This window comes from Gekko japonicus, unplaced genomic scaffold (genome assembly GCF_001447785.1).
Source record: "Gekko japonicus isolate JY-2015 unplaced genomic scaffold, Gekko_japonicus_V1.1 scaffold1316, whole genome shotgun sequence".
NCBI classification, from domain to species: Eukaryota; Metazoa; Chordata; class Lepidosauria; order Squamata; family Gekkonidae; genus Gekko; species Gekko japonicus.
Genome location: NW_015175398.1, coordinates 73,164 through 100,661, shown reverse-complemented (window position 1 = coordinate 100,661; position 27,498 = coordinate 73,164). Strand labels below are relative to the sequence as shown.

At 44.7% G+C, this 27,498-nt stretch overlaps 1 protein-coding gene across 1 annotated transcript in view; it reads right to left on the bottom strand.

Moving 5' to 3' along the window:
• Positions 1-26,983, bottom strand: part of BBOX1 (butyrobetaine (gamma), 2-oxoglutarate dioxygenase (gamma-butyrobetaine hydroxylase) 1) — a 71,366-nt gene extending 44,383 nt beyond the window's left edge. The window contains exons 1-3 of the mRNA XM_015425685.1: positions 26,919-26,983; positions 12,195-12,658; positions 11,776-11,890 (exon numbers count right to left, since the gene is read on the bottom strand). Of these exons, the coding sequence (XP_015281171.1) occupies positions 11,776-11,890; positions 12,195-12,587 (508 nt within the window). The 5' untranslated portion in view covers positions 12,588-12,658; positions 26,919-26,983. The remainder of the gene's footprint in view (positions 1-11,775; positions 11,891-12,194; positions 12,659-26,918) is intronic.
• Positions 26,984-27,498: the final 515 nt, after the last annotated feature.

Genomic DNA, 27,498 nt, shown 5'->3' with positions numbered 1-27,498 from the left:
AGCAGCAATTAAAAAAAAAACAATCTAGGCTGCGGTCACACGGAACATTAGCCACCCTAGTCAGACGGAAGACATGCGGAGTTTCCGGACGCGATCCCACCAGCACATCTGGGAAGCGTAGCACCCCCGGGGCTCAAACGAGGCTTCCCGCTGAAACCGCGCAGCAAAATACTAGTACCTCGGAGGTACTAGTATCCGGAAGCCGCGGGGCAAGGGCAGGCGTCGGATCGCGTTTCCGGAGGCATCCGGCGCCCGCCCATGTTCCCGTCCTCGCGAAAACGTTTTTTCCCCCAGGTCTTCGTGGATGCGCAAAAGCACCCTACCGAGCATGCGCAGTCGTGCTGTACAGAAAAAAAAACTATCCAGTTTGCCGAACCGCGCGCTTCGTTTTTGCGCGCGGGATTGTGCCGCGATCGACACCTCTCCCTTCCCACGGGATCTCCACGGTACCTCCACGGTACCTCCACGGGAGGTCTGGTCAGGTAACGGCGCCTTAGTTTGCCCCGGGGCACACTGCCACGCTCCCCCCCCGCGGTTTCCTGCTCGTGTGACCGGGGCCCTAAAAATACAATTTAAACCATCAACAGTAATAAAGTTGTAAAAGTAATGGAATCAGCAGCTTTTCTCCATTAGCAGAGAAAAATAAAACATTGCACGAATACCCTTTCATTCCATTATAGGTCCACATAAACTAAAATGTTATAACAGTATGCCTAAATGGGACCTGGCAAATGGAACTTCTTGGACTTGGTAAGCCTCAGGTGGTATAAGATTCCACAGATTCAGGACCACAAGTGGAAATGCTATTAGCGGATACTTGGCAGTTTGGCCTCTGATGGAGGTGTCAACCACAGTAGATCAGAAACTCCTCAAGGTACCCAACCACAAAGGGCTTTAAAGGTAACAACTACAACTTGAATTTATCCCAGTAACAAACTGGTGTTCAGTGGGCTCTTGTAATATTAGAATTATATGCTCCTGTGTATTTAACCCAAATCAATTTGGCTCCCACATTCTGGGTCAACTGAATTTTCTGAACTGTCTTCAAGGATAGTTTCACGTATAATGTATTACACTAGTTCCTAGCATCCTTAATAGTTGCAAGGTCTATTTATTATAGAGAAGGATGGAGTTGGTGTATCAATGGAGGACAGTTCTATCAGTGACTACTAAACATGATGACTGAGGGAACCTCCACATTCAGAGGCAGTCAACCTCTGAATCCCAGTGCCAGGAGGCAACATCAGGGGGAAGGCCTCGGCCTCTATGCCCTGTTGTTGGCCCTCTAGAGGAACTGGTTGGTCACTGTGTGAGATAGGATGCTGGACTAGATGGACCACTAGTCTGATTGATATAGAAGGGCTATTTATATGTTCTTAATCGAAGAATATACTTCTGGTCCCAGCTTCTACTTGAGGATCCAGGTTCACTCCCCTGCAAACTATTTCTTCCAGGCGGGGTGTATATGTGATTGTACCCCAAACTGACAATTCTACTGTCTCCCTGGCTTTAAGACCATTGATTCCAACACCACAATTCCCTAGAATACTGCATACACTTTTCTACAACATGAAAAGCCATATATATAGCAATGACTACCAACAGATATATTCAATCAGATTGACATGTCTCTACTATTGCAAATAACCGAGCAAATCACAGTTCAAGGCAGTACACATAAATATGTTTACAATTCAAGTGAGGAATAAACTAGCTGACAAGTAGAACAATTTATTCTCATATACTACAAAACTTGTAAAACATTTTCTAACAGTGTCATCCTGTCTACTCAGAATCCTACTGAGGTCTATTCAGTGGGGCTTACTCCCAGGCAAGTGTTCTCAGGATTGCACTGTCCAATGCTTACATTACATCTGGCTGGATTTTTCTGTTTTCCTGGTATTTTTTAACCAAATAAAGTGGGCATGTCCTTTGCCCGTCAACCAACTAGATTTCTGGAAATTTAAAATTCAAAGAAAATGCTCAGTTCTGCAAGTGTTGTGCTACCAATTTCAAATCTGCATGACAAGAAAACACCATAAAACATTGAAAGTAGTCACCTAAATATGAAATTGTCTTAATTTTTTATTATTTGTTATTAACGTTACAGTTGGCAACATTTGTGACAAGCAAAGGAGTCAAAGGCAGAACCGCACCGCAATTGAAAATGTGATCAGTGATGGAAACCTGGCCTTAGAAATTTAGACAACTCCTTCAACAGCCAGTTATGCATCCCTATGAGTTTTTCAGTTATAGATGCACATTACTTCTACAATTTCTCTTATATATGTGAACCGCCCAGAGACCCCCTAGGGATTAGGGCGGTATATCAAGCCTAAAGTTAAATTAATTAATTAAATAAATAAATAAATATAACATTCAATGTGGTGTTAACATCATATCCCTAGAACCACTACATCCCAATGCATGCCACAGCCCTGGCTGCATGGCAGTGGTTAGGACTCCGTGGAGTTTTGGGGTGAGTGCTAGAACTTCACCCGGGTGAGCTATTAGTGCTTTTGGATCACGCCGAAGTGATGTCATCATGGGTGATGAAGATCGCTTCCCCCCATTTTGCTGGCCTGCTTCCACCCACTCACCAGATGAGTGTCGGTAGGCATCAGCAACAAATACCAGGAGTTTGCCATTTGCATGCACCTGGTAAGCGTAGTGGTTTAGCATCGGTAGGAGTGCAATAAAGAATTTGTGAATCATCTGTCTTATATTTTTAGCCTGTTTTTTGACCAACAGTATTTCCCAAAACAGCACACAGGAATCAAAATCTAATACAAATGCCAAATAAAGTTTTTATTGTTGTTCAGTCGCACAGTCGAGTCAGACTCTTTGCGACCCCATGGACCAGATCATGCCAGGCCTTCCTGTCTTCCGCCGTCCTCTGAAGTTGGCTCAATTTCATGTTCGTCGAATCTATGACACTGTCTAACCATCTCAACATATCCCTCAGGGAGGTGATTCTCGGCTTAGCTGTATTAAAGAGTGGTGGAACAATACCACGACTTCCAGTTTGTGGCTTCAGCGATGGCGGAGGCTCTCTCCTGAACAGGGGAGGCATTCCACGCTCCAGGGGTGTTGGAGGGGTGCCACCTCAAGTGGCACCCCCAGGTGAGCCTCAGTAAGGAGGCTCCAAGCCGGGGGCGCGTGGAGGGCGACCTCTTCGATGGCTCGAAGCCGGAGAATTGAGGCGCTCCTTCTTGCCCCAATCGGTCCACCCCCCGAGAGGCTCGGTTTTTACCGAGCATAGCTGATGCCAATCGGGACAAGCAAGAAGGTCAGCGAATGAAATGCGATTAAAAGGTGTCTGTGAACAGACCGTCAATGAACCGGAGAGCGAGGCGAGCGAAAAAGTTTTAAAAGTGAGTTCCGATTCCCCCACTACTTCTTGCCCTCCCTTCAATGTCTTCAATCAGTGGCAGAAGCTGAAGGGAAAGGGGTTCTCGGCTAGAGCTGGATCCATCCTAGGAAAATGGATGTGATATTCAGCTATGGTTTTCAAAGGGTTGTTATTGTACTGGTGAATTGCCATCCCCCACAGCCATACCTGTCTTTCCACTGGTCCGCAGAATTAGATTATTTTCTCTTTTTTTAAATAACAGAGAGAATTACTCATTAAAAAATGAAGTTAGAGCTTGAAAATCTATTAAGCAGCAGATCTAAACAAGGATTGCTTCCTCGTAGTGAACTATCCTGCTTACATTATTCTACCATTTCAGCATGATGCACTGTTTCTACTACTTAACCACGCTTGGCATTATTTCCATTTCGCTACTGCAGAGCAGAGTTGAAACTGTTAAGATATGCTAAAAAGACATGGCTGTTCCAACAGACTTACATCTCACTTCCAAGGTTGCTCTAAAATACTTCCTTGAAAATGTATTTATTTTTCAAACAATTTGCAGGAAACTTGGATAGCTTAGATTACATAAAGCAGTCCAAATGAGGTTATTCATGTCTTTCAAAATCAGTTTTGTCACTGCTGATGAAAAACAGATCTAAGCTGTATGAGATGCTTTGTGTGTGTGTGTGTGTGTGTGTGTGTGTGTGTGTGTGAGAGAGAGAGAGAGAGAGAGAGGAGAGAGAGAGAGAGAGAGAGAGAGAGAGAGAGAGAACTGTCTAGGAAACTGCATGGTTTGTGGACTTATCAATGAGCTATAGTACTTTTCACATTTTGCAAGAAAAATGTGTCATTCATTAGATAAACTGATTATATCAAGGTTTCCTGCTCTTCTGGAGACCATCTGCCCAATGCTGACTGAAGAATACAAATACTAGAATGTCAAGTAGAATGCTTCTTTTCCCTTACACTGTTTTTATATATGGGGAACGTTCAAACACATGATTCCCTCATCTGCAGTTCAAAGTGGTACAGTCTAGAAAAAAAAAAAATCACATGCCTGAAGATGGTCCAGTTCTAAAGGAAGAACAAACTTAAAAGACCAGAGCAAAAAAAAAAAAAAAAGTGTGAGGTAACTGTCCTAAATGGCAAAGCCACTGGAATTGAGGAGGTTGCTAGGGAAAAAGAGAAGTCTTAGATTTGCCTGCCATAGGGAAGCTGAGGGCCAGAGTATTAGGAGACTGGGGTAAGAGGCAGAGAGAAGAAGGGGGTTAGGAGTGGCAGGAAGTATTGACTGGAAATGAATCTAATATAAGCCGTGTGAGGACTTCAGGGAGGCTTGGAAGTGGTTTGTAATAGGGCTCAGATTTTAAACTGGGTAGCTTGGTTTGAGAAGTCCACGTTTCTGAATTCACTCACAGTTTCCGAAATGCTCCAAGAGCCTCCCAAACCAATTTGATGAGACCCCACATTGGAAAAGATTTCCACCCTCAACATACATGCCAGAAGCAGTGATGACTCTATAGAACTCTGGCTCTGTGAAAAGCAACTGCCTGTATGTAACCGTAGTTAGAATCATTAATAATAAAATGTCATGGTAATCATTACAGTGAAAATTCTTTAGAAAGCCAAATATCGATGCAAATGGTACAAAGACTCCAGGTATAGCAAAGATGATATTATCTAGGAATAATAAAAAATTAATACAAAAACATTCACCCAAAGTTTCCATTTTATACTTTGAGTGAAATGTAACTGTTTCCAGGAGCCATTAGTGCAATGTAAATATGTCAAGATTCTGGCTTGTATACTGGCACTCTACTCAGCAAAGTCTGAAGGGCTCCTTCGGCCTAAATAGCCTTTCACGAGAGGAAGAGCACTTCCATGAGAGAAAGGCTCCTCAGTGTGAAAGACAGCTCCAGGTTTCTTTTTCAGTGGAATGGTAGGATACAATATTCTCCATCAGTGTTCCCTCTAAGCTGAGTTAGTGTGAGCTAGCTCAGTTTTTTAGCCTCCAGCTAACACATTTTTGTCTTAGCTCAGGAAGGATGGCTCCAGAGCAAACTAATTTATGCAGAAGCCAAATCACTGACTCACAACTTTAATGCAAGTAACAAAGTAGAATTTTTGCTCATAAGACTCCATGGCTTAGAGGGAACATTGTTCTCCATCCTTATGTAATTAGACAAAGATCAGTGCTGCAAGGCTAGTAGGGCAAAGGCACTGTTTGGCTCTCTGCATCTCAAACATGAGCTGTGTAATTCAAGCTTCCACCTGAGAGTAAAATATGAGGAATATCCCCAAAAACTGCTCACAAAGCAATTATTTCCTTTCCCAGAACTCTGTTTAAGAACATGGTCTTTATGCCCAGGTTACAAGAGCCAGTTCATGTTATTCAATTAAAGCATTTATGAACTGTTTTCATTCTCTCCTGAGGGAAAACCAATGTTCTGAATTGTGAACAGCTCTGTCAAGGGAACAAAGTAACTCTTCTGTATTTCCTATGAATTCCACCCCCCACCACTCCTCCACATTAAAGACACAACAAAACTAGAATGCAAAACTGGCCTCCAAATAACAGTGCAATATCTGTTTATTCATTTGAGCATAATACTGTGTGTGTATATATATATATTCTGAAAATATGCGGAACCCGCTTATGGGAGTTACCTTATTTCCTCCTCCCCCACTATTTCCTCTTTCCCTTTCCTGAAAGCCCCCATAGCCTCTCCCCTTTTCCTGCTTCCTTCTCTCCTTCTAGGGTTACTAGCCACCAGGTGGGGCATGCAAATCTCCTGGAGTCATAACAGATTAACACATAGAATTCACTGCCACAGGAGGTGGTGGTGGCTACAAGCATGGATGGCTTCAAGAGGGAATTGGATAAACATATGGAACAGAGATCCATCAGTGGCTATTAGCCACAAGGTATAGATAGGAACTCTCAGTGTGGGGCAAGTGATGCTCTGTATTCTTGGTACTGGGGGGGGGGCAACAGTGGGAGGGCTTGTAGTGTCCTGGCCCCACTGGTGGACCTCCTGATGGCACCTGGTATTTCTGGCCACTGTGTGACAGAGTGTTGGACTGGATGGCCTGATCCAACATTGGCTTCTCTTATGTTAAAGTGTCTTGGTGCAGTGCACTTTTTAACCTGCACCTGACATTTCCCCTAAAAGCACTTTCCTGGGGACATCTTTATTGGGGTGCCATAACTCAGACCCCCCAAAATCCAATCTGCATATAACTTGGAGGGCATGTAGAGGAGTATCAGGGGAGGTCCCCTGTGCGTTTGATGTCTCTAGCTTGCACAGGGTCTGTTCTATACACTCCTGAACCTGCGCCTGTAACTTCCTAGAAAGCACTTTCCTAGGGGCACCTTCTTGTGAGGGGAGTGTAACTTTGACCCCGTAAATCCAATCCTCACCAGACTTGGAGGGCAGGTAGAGGAGAGTCAGCTGGAGACCCCTTTAAGTTTGGTGTCTCCAGCATGCCAGAAGGGCCATTCTATGGCATCACAAACCAAATCGGTTTGTTTGGCAACTAAAAGTTCATGACAGTTTGTGGTTCGCAAACCCAGCATGCCATGAAACGAACCACATTTTCCCACTTCATGCCCATCCCTAATGATAATGCCCCTTTATAGATCTATGACACGGCTTCATTTAGAATGTTGTGTACAGTTCTGGTCACCTTGTCTAAAAAAGGAGATCACAGAGCTGGAAAAAGTAAGGAAGAGGGCAACCAAGATGATTAGAGGGCTGGAGCACCTTTCCTATGAGGAAAGGCTGAAGAGTGGGACTTTTTAGTTTAGAAAATGGATGATTAAGGGGGGGCATGAGAGAGGTTTATAAAATTATGTGTAGGGTAGAGAGAGTTGACAAAGAGAACTTTTTCTCCCTCTTCCAAAATACTAGAACTCGAGGGCATCAAATGAAGCTGATGGACAATAGATTCAGGACAGACAAAAGGAAATGCTTCTTTACACGACGAGTGATTAAAATGTGGAATTTGCTGCCAGAAGTTGCAGAGACAGCCAAAGGAATAGAGAGCTTTAAAAGGAGAATAGATAGATTCATGGAGGATAGGTTACTAGTCATGGCGACTGAGGGGGAACCTCCACATTCAGAGGCAGTCAACATCTGAATCCCAATGGCAACACCAGGGGAAAGTGTTGGCCTCTTTGCTGTTGGCCCTCCAGAGGAATTGGTTGGCCACTGTGTGAGACAGGATACTGCACTAGATGGACCACTGGTCTGATCCAACAGGGCTCTTCTTATGTTTTTATGGTATCAGGTCACCCAGAGGTTGCTTCCAGTCCTAGGGTTGCCAAACTCCAGGTGGGACCTGGGGATCTCTCAAAATTACAACTGAACTGCAGATGACAGAGATCAATTCCCCAGGAGAAAATCGCTAGTCTGGATGGTGGAATCTATGGCATTATATTCAGCTGAGGACTCTCATCTCCCCAAAACCTGCCCTCCTTCTACACCACCACAAAATCTCCAAGATTTCCTAACTTGGAGCTGGAAATCCTAGTGAGGCCTGGCCCCAGTTGTCCTGGAAAGGCCAGAACAGGCCTGGAAAGGACTCTGCCCTCTCCATCTGGCTTTTTACTCACAAAAACCCAGCCTGGAATACTGAGGTTGCCTAGCAACAGCCACTGAGGAAATCTGCTGCTTAAAGCTATATAATTTATCATTTCCAGGTTTTTAAAACTCTCTGATTTCCCCCCCACAACTCCAGTTATCGGATTTAAGTATCCAAAGATTTGGCTGGCTTGGCTATTAGTATATAGCAGGGGTGACCAAACTTGCTTAATGTAAGAGCTGCATAGAATAAACATCAGATGTTTGAGAGCCACAAGACATCCTCCAAGCCCCCACCCTTCTGGCTTGGCTTGGAGAAGGGGTTTAGAGAGACACACCCCTTCTCCAAGCCGGCTGGAGGGGTGGGTGGGATGAGAATGCATTTAAAGTTAAAGTTGCTTTCTTTCTCTGCTCCACCCCCCCAGCTCAAGCCTACCCAGGGAGGGGAACACTGGCTGCGGAAGGGAAGATTGATTGGAGAGGCATGCCTCCCCTTCGCTTCCCCAGCTGCCCTGCCAGGAGCCGCACAATATGTATGAAAGAGCTGCATGCGGCTCCCAAGCTGCAGTTTGGCCATCCCTGGTATACAGACAAGTGGGAATTCGCAAGCACTTGTAGGAGGCATCTTATTTCACCCTCCACCACTATTATCTGTTTTACTTCCTTAAAGCCCCTATAGCCTCTACCCTTTTCCTGCTTCCTTCTTTCCCTCTAGATTGCTGACCTCTAGGTGGGGCCTGGAGCAATGTTCCCTCTAAGCTGTGGAGTCTTGTGAGCAAACATTCTACTTTGTGAGCTGCTGGCATTAAAGTTGTGAGTGAGCAATCTGGCTTCTGCATAAACTAGTTTGCTCTGGAGCCATCCTTCCTGAGCTGAGACAAAAATGTGTGAGCTGGAGGCAGAAAAACTGTGAGCTAGCTCACACTAACTCAGCTTAGAGGGAACATTGGCCTGGAGATATCCTTGAATAACAGATTCCCCAAAGACATAGACCGGTACCCGGTTAGGGATTGCCAGTTCCAGGCTGAAAGATTCCTGGATATGGGGATGAAGGGTGAGCTCTGGGGAAGGTAACAACCTCAGCAGGGTATAATGCCATATAATCCACCCTCCAAAGCAGCCATTTTCTCTAGGGGAAATTATCTGTGTCATCTGGAGAGCAGTTGAAATTCGGGTTGATCTCCAGCCCCCACTGGCAACCCTAGGAGGAGAAAATGGCTGCTTTGGAGGGTGGAGTTTATGTCATTATATCCCTCAGAGGTCCCTCCCTTGCCCCCCCTCCCCAGGCTCCATCCCCCAAATCTCTAGAAATTGCCTAACTTGGAATTGGCAATCCTATCTCTTTCCCATCCAGCAACCAACCTACCTTTATCTGCAGGATGGAATGTTGGAGGAAAACACAGCAGGAGTGGAGTTCAGTTCCGCCTCAGGGACAGAGTGCAGTGATCACTCAGGTCTGGCTCAGAAAACGAGCAGGCGGAGTGAAGGGTATCCCTGCTTGGTAGTATGGCAGAGTGGTTTAGCTCTACTTTTGGGAGAGAATGGAGAACCCGATTGTTAGGCCTGTCTCTGGTAATGAGCAGACTTTGTACCATTTAGTCTGACTCTTGGGAAAGGACAGAGTGGTGTGGGTGGAATCCTGTGTGTGAGAGAGGATCAAATGTAGTCAGGGATCATTTGGGGGGGGACGCGGGGGGGACGCTATCCCCCCGGGTGAGGTGCGGGAGGGCGGGGCCTGGAGCTCCCTGCTGGTGCCCGCTGGAGGTCGCCGCCGGCTGTGGGGAGGACACACTTCCGGTGATGTCAGGGGGTTTGGCATATGCTAGCTCTTTTTCTACGAAATGACCCCTGAATGTAGTGATTATTCAGGAAAAGCCTGTTTGTTCCAGAAAGTATTAAAGAAAATTCAAACCATGCTTTGAAGCTATAACTAGCTTAATTGTATGTGCCTCTCCTCCTTTGCCTATCTGGAGACCTGTGCTGCTGATCTGTTTTTTGAAGCCAACCTGTAAATAAATAAATCTTCTGTGTCGTTTATATATATATATGATTTTTGTATTCTACTTACGCACCACAAAACGAATCTCACGGCAGCAAACCCATTCCTCCTATACACTTAGTACCTTAGGAACACCTGGTAACTGTAGGGAAGGCAAACCTGGTTCCCCAAAATCGTAAGAGGCTGTGTGAGTCCCCTCAGTAGGTAGGAACGGCTTGTCACAATGAAGTACAGAAAACCTTTGTTCTCCTGCACTGGATTATCCAAAACATTTAGTCAGTCATTATCACCCAAGGGCATGTGCATGCCACTATTGCTTCTAGGCTGGCCCGATGTATACCTCTGTCCATTGTCAGGTTTCTGACAGCCAAGGTGCCTCCTCCCCTTCAGCCTGCCTTGAGTTGTTGGGAGCCAGCACTGCTGGAGAGTTCCCAGGCCGCTGGGCCACTTGTTTGCATGCTATATAGGATGGTTCCCTGGTTAGGGGCTATCACTCTGTGTGTGTGTATGTGTGTGTGTGTGTGGGTTGCAACCATGGTGAGGTTGAGCTGCTGCGAATTAGGGTTGCCAGGCCTCCTGCTGATCTCCTCTGTTGCCTGCTGAGCAGCAGCAGGAGAAAAATTAAGCAAAAATCGCTGCCACCTCTGTACTGGTTAGGGGTGCCAGCCTCCTGGGGATCCCCCGGAATCACAGCTTATCTCCAGACTACAGAGATCAGTTTCCCCGGAGGAAATGAATGGTTTAGAGGGTGGACTCTGGCATTGTACCCACTGAGGTCCCTGTCCTCCCCAGGCTCTACCCCCAAGTCTTCAGGAGTTTCCCAACCTGGAGCTGGCAACCCTAGCACTGGTACATCACTTCTGGGTACAACCCAGATGTGATAATGGGTAGCACTAGGAATTCCTGGAACTGCCTCAGTGATTCCTAGAGCTACCTATTGTCACTTCTTCATTAAACCCATTAGTGGCATCAGTGATGTTGCCAAAGTCGCATGCCCCCATGCCCCCGCCCCCAACCCTCCTGCTCAGCCTGGTAACTCTACTATAGATTCCTCTGGGTAGGGTGCAGGGCAAAGCAAGAGGCTTGAGTATATGGCAGTTTTGATTTACAGCCAACCCTCACATTTCATGAGTGCTGTATATCAAAGCTTTTACTGAACTTCCAATACTTTAAAGCACTTGGTGGCAGGAGCAGACTGGCCATTAAAGCCACCTGGAAAAGTCCTGTTGGGCTGAAGGCTTGGATCTTCCTCCCTCCATATTTTTTTCCTTCCACTCTGCCCCTGCTTGATGGAATGGCCTGCTTGACAAAGGCAGGAAAGCTTCCACACTTTCTTCATTCCATAGAATATATAAAAGAAGTTGTTTCGGAGGGCTTTCTTACAAAGGGAATAGGTTGTAAGCAATGTTCCCTCTAAGCTTTAGAGTCTTGTGAGCAAAAATTCTACTTTGTGAGCAACTGGCATTAAGGTTGTGAGCGAGCAATTTGGTTACTGCATAAATTAGTTTGCACTGGAGCCATACTTCTTGAGCTTGGACAAAAATGTATGAGCTGGAGGCTAAAAAACTGTGAGCTAGCTCACACTAACTCAGCTTAGAGGGAACACTGGTTGTAAGTTTAATAGGCAGTTGCCTTCCATTTTATTTTATGTATTATACAGTTTTTACTGCATCTTTTGCTTTTGAATTTTGCATTCTGCCTTGAGTTTCCGTGAGAAATGAAGTAAATAAACAACTTATCAACAAAAACAACAATATTAATGTTGTTAGTGAAGTCCTCTTCTAGTAAGAACCCTTCCGCTTTAATAAATTTTCCATAGAGCTGGTATGAATCCTTACCTGATAGAAATAATTCTTCTTGTATTTTTGCTCTCGCTTGCTCAGAAAAACATCTCTTCTTCAACCATTCAGCCTCAAATTCACTGGTGTGGTTGTCTGGCCATATAATGTATACCTTAGTCAACAAAAAAATATACTGAAAACAGCCTAAAGTAAACTTACTTATACAAAAAAAATCTGGCAGGCATGTTATTTGCTTTGTTGGCTTTGGGGGGTGAAGAGTCAGAAAAGTCTTCGTGTCATTAAAGTGCCTGACGTTTTTTCCCCACTAACAGTGTCTTAAATCTGAAGACAATTTGTGCAAGAAATAAGAAGTTTTAAGTATTATCATGAACACAGTGAAATTATTGTATGTTTTTCATTTCATATTTTATAATGTGAAAACATTATCTTCTTTTTCTGATAAAACAAAAAGTTACCTTTTTTTGTTCTGTCAAAGTGACATCTTTTGCCTCAATATTGACATCCAGATTTTCAAGTAGTAATTTACGGGCCTTAGCAGAGTGCAAAAAGCAGTCAGGGCACTGGCAATTGTCTCGTAGCCACACAGAAGGATAAAGGCTCTGACTCCCGTCTTCCCAATGAACACAGACAAACTGGTTCTTATCCAGAGCTTCCACTTTCCGGATGGGTGCACCTGCGTTGAAGGTCTGAACAGCCTGTGCTGTCCCAGCTGAATGTTGCCAAGGCCTCCTACTCAGGGAGAAATGCTTTTGATGAATGCTTTTGCCCTTCTGTGTTTGCAGCAGAGTATGAAGATAGTCTTGATGGACTTTGATCCTTAGCAAGTATTTAGCCATAGCAGTCCACATCTTTGCCCTATCTTCTCCAATCTCTGGCCCATAAATGCCTTTGCACCATTAATGTTCTCTTCAGCTTGGTTCTGTAAGATTAAAACATAGTGTTGAAAGACTTGAAATGAAAAGGACAGTGTTCAAAGCACAGTGTTCCTTTGCTCTTCATCCTTTGTTCCCTCTAGCACAAAAGGTCTGACATTGTTTTCAACATCTAGACCAACCTTTTTTTAAAAAGTTGAGCGTTGGGCACATCAACTGGGACCCCAATCAGAGGCAGCAGAAAGGACCATGATTTTCAATTGCATGTCAGAGAAAATGTTGGCACACACTGAAATTTGAGGAAAGAATGTATCCTCTAATCTCTTCACCTATCACCCCTTTCCCCCTTCAGCACATAGCACTAGACAAATTCTGTGCACACAATTTAGAAAAGAGATAATTGGAACTCTTTGTGCAGGATGGCACTTTCTATAAAAGTAATAATAAAGTAATGAAAGGAATTTTAAACTGCCTCTGAAAATTTTAGGCCGCTTTCTTTTTTTCTTCTACCTTCATAAGGCATTATTAGATTATTGTACTGTCTTTGTACTGTCTTTATCTTACATGTTTCAGAAGGTTTGGTCTGCAGTAGAATAGCTAGATTTGAGTCCTGTAGGACCTTAGAGAGCAACTAGATTTTCAGGGTGTGAGTTTTCAAAAGTTTTCTTCATCTGCTGCTGGAAGACAATAACAGAGGGATACAGACAAATCTTCCGGGGGAAGGAGTTCCAAAGTTTCACTGCCATGGCCAAGAAAGCCCTTTCTCAGGTTGCCACCTCAGGCTGGTTAACTCTCTGACAATGCAATCGCAACTATTCAAAGGTACCCTACACGTCTCATAAAAGTGGAATCTGTAGAAATATCCTAGTTTCAAACTTCAAAATAAAAATATTCAGGCTATCTTGGACTACACGTGTATTACATTTCAGCTTCATATTTCTTGTAGAAATTGTAAGAGTGAAGCATTTTTTGTTATAAAATTATTCCAAAAATAATTTTACTGACATCTTCATATCCCTTCATAGTTTTAAAAATAATAATAATAATAATAATAATAATAATAATAATAATAATAATATACTATATTGTCATTGTACATAGTACAATGAAATTAAAGGTGCAATCATTTCAGTGATCTACAGCCATACTCATATACACTCACACAACCATTCACAACCATCCCATAACTCCCTTAAAGTTCACATTGCAACTTAAACCACCAATGTCACCCAAATTCCAACTTCATACAGCATTTAAAGCAATAATAGCTCTCGAATAAAAACTGTTTTTTTAATCTGTTTGTCCTTGTTTTAATTGTCCTATATCTTCTACCTAGGATTGCCAAATCCGTCTTCGCCGGGAGCAGGGGGCTCCTGGCCAGCGTCAGGGATGTGTGCGCGCGCGCCGCGTGCACGTCACCCGGAAGTGACGTAGGCACGCTGGGGGCGGGGCCATGGCCATACAAGGGACAACCATAGAGTTTTCCCTTGTATGGCCGTGGCCCCGCCCCCCGCATGCCCGGCGTGCCCACGTCACTTGCTAGTGATGCGCACGCCGGGGTTCCCCCGGGCCCCGATTCCGCCATGTCGGAAATCGGGGCTTCAAAGCAGGGGATTCCCCGCCCCCCGCCCACATTTGGCAGCCCTACTTCTACCCGAAGGCAGCAATTCAAACAGGGAGTGTTCAGGGTGTGACAAATCCTGCTGTACAGTAAATAAAATCCTACTCTCTGGATTTCTATTATGACTTTTGCTGACTTTGGACAAAGTCACGTTTCCACTACCAACAGCGGAAAAACATGGATTTATTCCAGGTGAAGAACTTATTCATTGTATGACAAGAAGATAACCTAAAAAGCCATTTTATATTAAACTACTGGCTAGGCTATAAATGATTGAAAATGTCACATATACTTTTTAGATACATAATCATAACTAATTTCAAAACACAGTAAAACTATTAAATCCCATGCAAATAAAGCAATTCTTGTTCCCCCACCCTTTCTTTCCATTTCGTATACTGACAATGATCTGAACAGAATGAATCCAACCGAAATATAAGTAGTTCAACAATCAAAGTTTCAAAGAAACCATCTCTGATTACTTTTAAATGTATTAATCCCAATCACATGTTTCAAAGACATCATAAGGAATAAAGGTCTTAAACTGCTTTAGGCCTATGAAGATTACAAGAAATGGCCCACCTAGATATAAGAAGTTACTACAAACTTCCATGAGCAGTGATTATTCAGATACAAAATTAAATAATGGAATTTCTAAAGCACTACCTCACTGTACACATGCATTTGTTTTGTGCATCATATAGATTATTGCCCTGAAAGTTTCAGTTGTTGAAGTGAGTTAATTGAGGTTTATATAATTTTAATTTATTTATTTATACAATTTATATGCCACTTTCCTTCCCAATCAAGGCCACCAAGGCAGCTAACAATTAAAAAAATTAACAATTAAACCAAAAGTAAAATACATATATAAAAACACACAGCAAACAATTAAAACATAGAACAGGAAGGAGAGATTGCTGAGGGGATTCCAGATGAAACAAAGAAACTCTTTACCTTCAACCAGAAGACAGTAATAAATGAATATACCTGGGAGGGAGCTACAAACAAGAACGCAGGGCCTCAGATGATAACTAATAGTGGCTGGTAGGTGGTCCCTAAAGTATGCCAGTCCCAACTGTACAGGTCTTTAAAGGTCACCACCTACACTTTGAATAGGGCCCAGAAACAAACTAGGACTCAGAATAATAAATAAATAAATAAACAGAAACAAAACTGGAGTGTGATGGTCCCTATCAACCATTTCACTCAGCATTCTGGCTGCAGCAATCTGTGCCAGCTGAATTTTCTGAACACTTTTCAAGGGTAGACCTACATATACCATAATTTAACTTAGATGTTACCAGTGCATGCACCATGGAGGCCAGATCTTTTCAGTCCAGGAAAGACCACAGGCAGGCTAACCAGGAAAAGCTGGTGAAAGCCACTATCTTCATCTATCTATCTATCTATCTATCTATCTATCTATCTATCTATCTATCTATCTATCTATCTATCTATCTAAAAGAAAGTCCCCTCACCATAAAATCAACGCCCAGGCCAAACCCCTGGACCTAGAAACACGAAATTCAGGGACAGCACTCCTACCATGATGTAGATGCTCACTAAGAAGCGATTTTTAGAAATTCAACCCCTAATGGGGTCAAAAGGGGTAAAATGTGCTCCCCTCCATTGCTTCGTATGTGGCTGCCAGGCTGCTGCCTCCTTGCACCCCACACTCACTGACTGGTCAGCTACAGAACTCAGTGTTCTGAGGTTAAAAAACAAACAATTACAGAGAGCTAATGACAGCTGAGGAAATCAGGAATGGCCAACCACCTGTGAGGTGCAGTAACGCTGCTAGCCCAGCCTCCCCATGGCTTCAAACATGCCCCCCACCTCCTACACCTGACAGGCGGTTTTCTGTCAGGTGCAGCAGCGGTTGCAGGGTGCTTAAAGCCATCAGGGAGCCAACCTAGACTCCACAATGGCTTGCAAGACTGGCCCAGCCTCACCGATGCCTTTAAACACACTCCCCCCCAGCACCAGACAGGCAGGTATCTGTCAGGTGTAGGAGCAGGACCAGGGTACTTTAATGCATCAGGGAGGCTGCCTGAACAGAAACACCTTAGCAATGCTGCTGGACCAGCCTCCCCAGTGGCTTTAGACACACTCTCACACACCCTCCTCCATCTCTCCATCTGACATGCAGTTGTCTGTCAGGTGATCCTGCTGGGGCAGCCTCCCTGATGGATTAAAAGTACCCTGACCCTGCTCCTACACATGACAAACACCCACCTGTCTGGTGTAAGGGGGGGAGGATTGTGTTTAAAGGCATCAGGGAGACTGGGCTAGCAGCAGCGCTAAGGAAATCCTGCTAAGCAAGCCTCCCCTATGGCTTTAAGGACTCCGCGCCCCTTCCAACCCTTGACAGGCAGTTGGAACTGTTTGTTCATGCATGGTCCTCTCATGTACAGACAACAGACTTACCTCCTCTCTCCTGGAACTGCTGCAGACCTGGAGTTGGTGGGGTCCAGGAGCCACTCCAGGCCCAGCTGGAGCTCCTCTGCAGTGGCAAGAGCTCCTCTGCAGTGGAAGAATTCAGGATTCACACTGGGCCCAGCCACGGTGGCCTTGAAGAGCAGCTACAGTACTTCTTGCCATGTGAACAGGAGGAGGGTGGGAGAAGGAGCAATTGTTCTCACCCACTCACCTCTAGCAACTGAGGTAGCAGAACTGGAGAGGACTGGAGGAATGATGCATGGGAGTCATCACTACTCCCAGCCAGCTGGCAAAGATATAAGTGTGTGTGTGGGGGGGAAGAGTCACTGCCCCTGTGCTCACAACTCCCCCTCCTTACCAAGCTGGCAAAGATGCAGGTGGAGTGAGCACAGGAGCTGTTGAAGGCCCCCTGCTGACCTGACAAAGATAGAGGCTGGGGGGAGCACAGGAGTAGTTGCATTCCGGCAAAGCTGGAGATGGGGAGGGTGTGGGAGTTTTTGTTGCCCCCTGCATGCCAAGCAGTCTTCAGAGGAGGAGTTGAAAGGCAGAGGTTGTGGACACAAAGAAAGAGGTGATTTCTGCCAGAAAAGGGGTGGGGGAGATGCATTAAAAGCAAGGGAAACAGGATATCCCCTCCCTGCTAGTTCCCTGTGGGTCCCTGCTTGTATATTCTAATAGCCAAGTTGGCCAGATCTGAGGCTACTTAAATCCAATAACTGGAGCCAGGAACAGACAAGACAGATCTTTCTACAAACCTGAAAAATGTCCCAGGTTTGGAAGGGAAAAAATGAAATCTAATAAATAAAAATTGGGTTTTTTTTAAAATGATAGCAGGAACCCCTGTAGCTTTAATAAACAGAAGCCCTCAGTGGCTGTAGCTAGGCAGCCACAGCATTCTAGACTTGGTTTCTTTCAGTAAAAGGCAGGGGGAGGGGGGTGCTTTGGCTCTTTGACTAACTGGCCCAACAACCACCAGGCTACCTGCTACTACCTGACTTGAATGTCTTACTGAGGCCTGGCTGCTTGCAACTGTTCACCAGCAACTACCATATGAAAGCCAGCATGATGTAGCAGTTACAACTTTTTTTTAGGTTCTGGGATAGGGTTGCCAAAGGGTATACCCTTGCAAATTAAACATTAATTTCATTGTTATCCTTTTTTGGTATTAATTGCACTTTCAATTTCTTTCTTTAGCAATTCTTAGGTGAACACTGCATTTTGAATTGGAAAGCAAGGTTCATACCATATATTATAGAGTACACAAGCTGGGTCTGGTGTCAACATTCTATGTCAGATGTAGTACAATCATGTCAAAGTTGAAGATGCCCTTCAATGACCCACCCATGCAGTACCCAATTTGGATCAAAACCAAAATGCCTGTGAAGAGGCTTTAGCTTTCTCCCTGTGTGGTTTTCCCAATCTGAAACTAAGGGTGCTGTTTGAGGAGACCCACACATTTCCTGAGAGGCATGTGGGTTTCCCCAACAGGCCCAATTGCACCTTTTAGAGCTGTTTCAAGCTAGGAAAATGGGGGGGGGGGAATGGCTGAAGGCCCTTTTCCACATGCACCACCGTTCTGATCCTAATTGTGTACCACACACATGGAAACTGGAGAACCATGTCATTTTGAAATTTTCATTGGTGAAGAAGGCCAATGAGGCCACTCTTTGCATTATCTTTTATAACGTCAATTGTTTCAGCTATTGGACAGCCTGTTTAACCTACTTAGAAAAACATTCCAGCTGTATTCTGAACCATATTCATTGTGAGTGTGGTGTGCAAATTAAACAACAAGGTATGTAGATAGTGATTAACATTTAAATTTTTGACAGGTTTTCATTTCCTAAACAAAATTTCAGTAGTTTTTAAGGGTTGCCAGGTCCCTACCTTTTGGTAGCTGGGGGCTTCAGTCTTCTCTCTTGGATCTTCTTGTGTGCGTGCTTTGCATTTGCACCGCAATGACATCACCCAGCAGTGACGTCATCACACTAGGCACATTGCTGGGGGGATGCTCTGACGTTTTGCCAAAAACTCTATGGTCACCATAGGGTTTTTGGCCAAATGCTAGAGCATCCCCCCACGACGTGCCCAGCACGATGATGTCACCTCCAGGCACTGCAGAGCTTATCAGGAGCAGGGCTCCTCCTCCCAGCAGCTAGCCAATGGGTGGATTGGAGGGCCTGAAATTGGGAAGCCCCCGCCCCCATCGGGCAAATGGCAACCCTAGTAGTTTTTGATCTACTAAGGACAGCTAATTGTAAGTGTGATCCCTCAAAGAGGCGCTGAATTCAACATTTACAAACTTAGTACTCTGCATTATTTTAAGCATATGCTGATTCCATTTGTATTTTAGAAACCATTAAAAACTATTTAAGAAATCAACGTAGTTTTCTCCAAAATACATTTAATTCCATTTACAGAAATTGTAAATTGAGCAGTATTCTAAACTATGGATTGGATTCTAAGCTGCCTTTCCATACATGGAAGGCACTTCAGCTTGTGGAAGTAGGGGAGAGTGGCTTTTGCTGATTTTCTCCTCCCATGGTAGCCCGATTCCATTTTAATCTCCATGATTTTCCTGAGGGTACATTGACCCAGGGAGGAACCATTTCAGGGGGCATAAATGACTTCAATGGAAAGAACAATTTACCGTTCATGAAGTGAACTAGTCTTAAACGTTACAGTCATCTCAGTCTACATCTGAAGATGCCATTTCCTCCGGGGCAACTGATGTCTGTATTCCAGAGATCAGTTGTCATTCTAGGAGAACTCTAGGTCCCACCTGAAGGTTGGTAACTCTAGTGGTATGGGAGCTACCAGAACACATCTTCTTCCCATACCACTTGAGTGACATAAGATGACAAGGTGATGTGGAAGAAGTCTATATGATGGTTCCTTCCCACATCTGTTTTTCGGCTCTTCCCATGTAACTCAGGGCTTCCTGTATCACCTAAGCAATGTTGGAAAAAGCTGTGCTATAGTGGTATACACTGTGCTATACACTGTCAAACACAGAGAAATGGCCACCAGTCTCTGCCTCTTTACAGTGCTTGTTATAATAAATATCCAATAACATTCCAATTATATTCCATATTGTAAAATAAAAAGAGTATTCTAGAATGACAAGAGTGTGTTAATTTGTTTAGTGATTAGTTAAAAGTCGTATTTTCAAATCTGTTGCCCCCCCCAATCAGCCTACACACATATGTTAGTGTTCTTTTCCCAGTACCAATTTTGATGAAAAAGAGCCTTAAAAATGGATGCTCCTGGTGAATCCAAAGTCGGGAGATACTTAACATTGGCCCCTGCCACATGGGGGGGGGGTGAAAGCACGGCCAAATTGTGGCTTTTTAGAGCCGCACCAAAAGAGACACACGGCGGCGGGATCAGACAGATCCCCTGAGCTGCCGCGCAGTTGCTCCCCGGCATGATCAGATGCCGGGGGGGGGGGGGGAGCCACTGAAGGGAGAACGAGACAGTCAGCTGCGCATGTGTGCGCATGCACAGTTCGGCCAGGAACCTCGAATGCTCCTGAAGACGGGCGCGCGGCGATACCACGGCCGTGCTTGCTGCGCTGTTTCAGGTAAGTCCTGCTGTTTTGCAGGTTCTTTTTTGCTACGCGTTTCCGGCCTGAAGGGACAGATCGGGGACGGGTGCGCACTGCTTCCCAGATGTTGCAGTGGGATCGTGCCCGTTTGCCCTCTTGCGGGGCAAAACCTCCCATGTGACCGGGGCCATTCTTGAGTAGAATCACCATTTCATTCCTTCTAGCCATCAGAGCTACAGTTTACTTAAGCTCATAGTGCTCAATTCAAATCAATGTCAGACTGTGTTTTAAATGTGGCTCTTCCACAAGTCAGATAGGATTTGAACATGTCATTTCTGGAAGCATTTTGGCTTGGTAATAGTATATTTCAGAAGCTCAAACTGAAGAAAGACACCCTTTCATTCTGACAATGAGATATGTTTTGTAACTTGTACAGTTAGTTTCTCACACTGAAGAAAAATAATTCCCGTCCTTAATATCTTTAACAAGGTATCTATACTAAGAGCTTGCTAATATGGAACTATATCCAAGCCCAATCAATTAAAAGCCAGATGGTTAATCAATTAAAATATTTCATGTACTGGCAGCCCTGCACAGGGGAAAAAACATTAACTTTATTTCAAAAAACACATTATTATGGGTAAAGTTTTTTTTAAAAAAAAATACAGCTAGGGATACCAAAATATGACCATTGAAGGAAATGAGAATGCAAAATATACTAAAATATGCTTTAAATATTCCTTCTGCAGTAGCTATAAATTTCTTTACAACTAAATCCTCTACAAGGCTCTGCTTGGCAAGCATAGGCTGCTATAGAATTTCTAACTCTCTCATTAGATCCGAAATATACTAATCTGGGAGACCACCTATGCCTTGGGTATGCAGAGGCAGCCCAGACTCAAATGAATATGAAATTTTATTTTACAAGAGAACAGTTGAACGTCAGTTTTGTTATAGGTATGAATAATCTTATGACTGGTAATACTGTAGTTAACGATAAATAAATTGAATCTCACAGATTTATGCCACAAGCCAGCTGTTGATGGGGTCAGCAAAGAAAGTGTCCTCACATAGTACAAATGCACAAGTTCCTTTCTACTCAGTTCATATCCTCTTAATCAACAGTAACGAAGACATGAGCAGTCTCACCAGGGGTCATTTCGTAGAAAAAGAGCTGCAGGAGCTCATTAGCATGACTTATTTGCATATGCCACACCCCCTGACATCACCTGAAGTGTGTCAGAAGGCAACATCCACCGCTCAGGCTCCACTGGACTGTTTTGGATTGCTAGCTATTGGGGGGGGGGTGCAGATCTGCCCTAGCAGAGGGGGGAGAGCTTGTACCTGAATAAAACTTGGTCTGAAAGGTCCCACTGGACTGTTTTGGGCCGGGGGGCCGGGGGGGAGAGCTCTGCAACTTACCTGGCTGCTTCTTGCTCTGACTGAGGGCTGCTGGGAGCAGGGGGTGGGGCTTGTTGCATGTGCCCACCCCTTGGGCTCTTTACTGCTGGAGCTCTGCTCCTGTGCGCTCCTACAGGAAATGACCCCTGAGTCTCACAACTATGTGAAAAGCCCTACTGATTTAAATAGTATTTCTAATGAAACACATTTAGAATGGGTAAATAAAATAAGTTTACATTAAAGTAAATTCAGTCCTGTAGAGACCACTTATACTCCAATCCCAATCACATAAGAACATAAGAGATGCCAATATTGGATCAGGCCAGAGGCCCATCCAGTCCAACACACAGTGGCCAAAAATACCAGGTGCCATCAGGAGGTCCACCAGTCATTAGAAGCCCTCCCACTGTTGACCCCCCCCCCCAAGCACCAAGATGACAGAGCATCACTTGCCCCAGAGTCCCTATCTATACCTTGTGGCTAATAGCCACTGATGGACCTCTGCTCCATATGCTTATCTAATTCCCTTTTGAAGCCGTCCATGCTTGTAGCCGCCACCACTTCCTGTGGCAGTGAATTCCATGTGTTAATCATTCTTTGGGTGAAGAAGTACTTCCTTTTATCTGTTCTAACCCGACCGCTCAGCAATTTCATTGAGTGCCCATGAGTTCTTGTATTGTGAGAAAGGGAGAAAAGTACCTCTTTCTCTACCTGCTCTTTCCCATGCATAATCTTATAAACCTCGATCATGTCACCCCTCAGTCGTCTTTTCTCCAAGCTAAAGAGCCCTAAGCGCTTTAACCTTTCCTCATAGGGAAAGTGTTCCAACCCTTTTATCATTCGAGTTGCCCTTTTCTGCACTTTTTCCAAAGCTATAATATCCTTTTTAAGGTGTGGTGACCAGAACTGCACACAGTATTCCAAATGAGGTCGCACCATTGATTTATATAGGGGCATTATCGCCCAACTTTGACAGATCCCTTTGGAGTGCCTCACAATCCTCACTGGTTTTCACCACCCTGAACAACTTCGTATCATCCGCAAATTTAGCCACTTCACTGCTTACTCCCAACTCCAAATCATTAATGAACAAGTTAAAAAGCAGTGGACCAAGTACTGATCCCTGTGGTACCCCACTGCTTACACCCCTCCACTGGGAGAACTGCCCATTTATACTCACTCTCTGTTTTCTATTAATTAGCCAGTTTTTGATCCATAAAAGGACTTGTCCTTTTATCCCATGATTTTTGAGCTTACTTAGGAGCCTTTGATGAGGAACTTTATCAAAAGCTTTCTGGAAGTCAAGGTAAACAATATCTATTGGATCCCCCTTGTCCACATGTTTGTTCACCCCCTCAAAGAACATTAACAGGTTAGTGAGACAAGATCTTCCCTTACAGAACCCATGCTGAGTCTGCCTCAATAGGTTTTGTTCATCTATGTGCCTACTAATTCTTTCTTTAATAATGGTTTCCACCAATTTACCTGGTACCGACGTCAGACTGACTGGCCTGTAATTTCCAGGATCTCCTCTGGAACCCTTTTTAAAGATGGGAGTGACATTAGCTACCTTCCAGTCCTCAGGAATGGAGGCTGATTTTAAGGAGAGATTACATATTTTTGTCAGGAGATCCACAAGTTCACAATTGAGTTCTTTCAGAACTCTTGGATGTATGCCATCTGGGCCTGGTGATTTATCAGTTTTTAAGTTGTTTATCAGTTTTAGGACCTCCTCTCTCGTCACCTCAATCTGACTCAGGTCTTTCAACACCCCTCCCGAACTCAGCGGCTCTGGAGTGGGCAAGCACCTCTCATCTTCCACAGTGAAGACGGAGGCAAAAAATGCATTTAGCTTCTCAGCCATTTCCCTATCATCCTTCAGTACTCCTTTTACCCCTTGGTCATCCAAGGGCCCCACTGCCTCCCTGGCTGGTTTCCTGCTTCTAATGTATTTGAAGAAAGTTTTATTGTTGGTCTTTACATTTTTTGCTATATGCTCCTCATATTCCCTTTTTGCCTGCCTGACCACAGACTTGCATTTTATTTGCCATAGCCTGTGTTCCGTTTTATCAGCCTCACTGTGGCCCCGTTCATACGAGCCCATTTGGGACAGGAGCGGGATGGAACAGGGGCGAAGCAAACGGACGCGATCCCACCTCAACATCTGGGGAGCGTGCCGTCTCCGTCCCTGATCCGGCCCAAATGGCGATACCCCACTGCAAAAACGAACCACCTATCTAGGTGGTTGCAGCCGTCTGGAGCGCCCCAAGCCGGCCGTGGGATCGGCGGCGCGTCCTTGCGCTGCCGCATCCCAGCCCCCGGCCGTACTGCGCATGCTCGGGCATGCGTAGTTCGGCAGCCTCCCCCTCCCATCGGGCTCGTCCTCCCCGGCGTCTGCTCTTGCCGGGGAGAAGAGGCGCTGCGGCCAGGGGATCCGTGGGATCCCGCCGCAGCGTCTCAACGTTGGAGCGGATCTATTAGCCGCGCTTTTGCCTCGTGGTTTCCCTGCCGTGTGGCAGGGGCCTATGACTAGCTTTCCACTGCTTAAAAGGAATCCTTTTCACATTTACTGGTTTCCATATAAGTGTGCATAAGTAAGTGTTTTCTTTAAGATACTATTTATATCTATTTTTAGCTGTGCTTTTAAGATGAATGGCTGAGATTTAATCTTAGTGTTTTATGTTTTAATATTGTATGACAATGTTGTATGCATTTTTCATGGGCAAACATAGCCTTTAAATAGATCGAAAATGTGCATATGGCTATAATTTTAAAGTTGTTTAGGATCTGAAAATTACATATCAAGCGATCCTAATCATTGGTGATACATTTTACAGAGTTAAAGGTAATCCTTAACCCAGAACTTCTGTGAAATAAAAGGATTTTGCACCTTAGTCTTGGATTGCAAATAATTTACCTTATACAGTTCCTTGTACTAAGAAAACACTCAGATTAAAGGGCACAAGAAGTCCCTCATGTTAAAATATATCCTGCAGTAATCAGGGCTCTTTTTGTCGAAAAAGCCCAGCAGGAACTCATTAGCATAATAGGCCACACCCAACAGCAAAATCCATTAGCATATTAGGCCACACCCTGACAGCACCGCTCATTAGCACATTAGGCCACACCGCCATGTTACCAGAAGTGTGGTCATCCAGCCACACTCACCTTTCCCTTCTTATTCTGTTTACCTTGTTTGTTGTCAAAACCCAGGGCTTTTTTGTAGCAGGAACTCCTTTGCATGTTAGGTCACACACCCCTAATGTAGCCAATCCTAATGAGTTTCTGCTGTTGGGTGTGGCCTATTATGCTAATGAGCTCCTGCTGGGCATGGCCAACTCGGGAGTCAGCCGGAACTCAGTTCCTGTGCGTTTCTGCCCAAAAATAGCCCTGCATCCCATGCATTTTATCAGCTTAAAGTAGCTGTCGATGTAGGTAGCTCCATGACTATTGGAAACTGTTAGGACATGACAGATGATGTTCCAAGGCTTAACTGATAACAGTATACACCCATCCACTTAACAGCTAATAGCCTTGTAGACTGTCGATATTCTGTAACAAGTGATGTTGGATGCTTCCAGCAGAAACTCGCATTTTTGCACTGTCACAACATAATTTGCTTCTCGGATGAGCCAGCAACAGGGGTATCTCATTGGTACCTTTTTACATATGGATCATCAAAGAAGGAATTCATAATCCTGAATTTAGTTTCTAGTATGAGAGGTGCAGAAGCTAGAATAGCCAACTGCCTGGAGAAAAAAATGTCCGTTCCTTTAATGGAGGTTTAATGAGATGTTATTTACCTCCATGCCATGAAGAGCTTCAGCTGCCCATTTCTACACATTAATGGACAAGACATTTTTCTCCAGGTCTGCTGGCAACCCTAGCAGAAGCTCAAACCTGCTTGGAAATCATATCATTGAAAACTTTCTCAAATAAGGTACTCAGTAGTGAAGGAAAGAAAAATGTTACATGCACTCAAAAATGTTAATTTATTCATTACTCCTTCATATGTTTTAGGGCTGACCCAAGGTAATTTCTGCAAACAGCCTGTAATTCTTATATGTCTAAACTGTCACAGGGTCAGCTGTCTTAACGAAGGCATAACCTGTGCAAAGGAAATTCTGCAAAGTGGAAAGGAAGATTTTATTATTATCAGGGGCACATACGTGTAGAATGGGTGGTAAAAATTGTCTGAAAATTATTCTTTTGCTTCCTGTCTTGAATACTCACAAATTCTAGGACAAAACATTCTTGATCATAACATGGAAGTAATAAAATAGGAGTCTAGTGGCATCTTAAGGAACAGTTCTCCAGGTTCTCTAAGCCCAGAGATGATGGTGTAGACAGATGCTCATTTGAAACAGTATTGAATCAGACGAGTCTACTCAGAGTGGATGAGGATCCTTCCCAGCTGCTGACAGATAGGCAAAGTAGGATTAATACAAAATACGACTGGTGCAGGATGAACCATGATATCCAAATCCAATTTAAAAAAACAACAACCCAGAACTCCAGCTAAACCAATTAACATGTCAGTGTGGAACCTGCTAAAATATTGGCAGAGATTTTGATGTAGCGCTTCCTAGCAATTGACCGAACATCTATATTCCACCACACCGACTGCCACACGCAGCCTACTATAACTGATTTCCCTAGCCCAGCATGCAATGTTCCCTCTAAGCTGTGGAGTCTTGTGAGCAAAAATTCTACTTTGTGAGCTACTGGCACTAAAGTTGTGAGCAAGTGACTTGGCTGCTGCATAACTTAGTTGGCTCTGGAGCCATCCTTCCTGAGCTAAGACAAAAATGTGTGAGCTGGAGGCTAAAAAACTGTGAGCTAGCTCACACTAACTCAGTTTAGAGGGAACACTGCCAGTATATCTCTTGCAGCTAGTCTAGCGCCTATATATGGAGGGCGGTTGTACAGCCTCCAAAACATGTGGACTTCGGCTTGAGCCCCGCCTCCGCTTAGGGAACCCTATTCAGAAGGCGCCCCGGGGTCCCTGCTTCCAGAGGCGCTTTTTCAAAGGTTGCTTCGTCGTCTACCTCCCAGGTCGCGCTGGCCACAAAACCGGAGGGAAACCATTCCTGTGGGCTCTCCCCACCCTACCCCGTTACAAGGCTCAGTCTGAGGAGCGGGACCCGCCTCCTCGTGCCCTGCCAAGGAAAAGAAAAGAGAGGAGGACGCGCTGCCAACGAACGTTTTCTCGGCCGCTCGAGAGTGTGTTTCAGAACCACAGGCAGAGTCTCGAAACCACAAATATTCCCAAACCGAGGGGTGGGGCGGTTCTTACCTTCTGGGCCGTATAGCCTTAATACAACTGGCAAGGGTGCTGCCGTCACACGGGTTCGCTTAAGAAAGGGCAGGAGGAAACCGCGCAGGCGGGCTCAGTAAGCAAGATGTGGTAGAGTGGGATAAAGGTCGACTGTCGGCCTCGCCCCCAGGGAGCGGTGGCTGAAACGGAATTGAGTAGGCGTGCGCGTCCTTTGGGAAGGTGTGCCGAAGCGACTTTAGAGGCGCCCCCCAGGGCAAGATACGTCACCGGCCTGCTGCCAGAAGCAGGTTATTTGAAAGTTGGTTCTGTTAGCAACAAACAATGAGGCGAACTTCCAAATACGTTAAGACTGGAAAGGGGTATTTCGTTTCAGTGTAAAAATCGTATGAATTCATGAGGATCCATTTAGATCCGACTTTTACCCAGACCCCTGCAAAATCATGGTTCCAAAGCATGGATCCTCAGTGTTTCTGCGTTGGGTCACTCAAAATGCACCATGAAATGTTCCTCTGCCTCCCTGAGCTCCCCCAGCTCTCCTTGGGGGCTCTTTAAAAAGTTATGGCCGCTGGCACTGTCTGCAGCTGCAATGGCAGGCGGG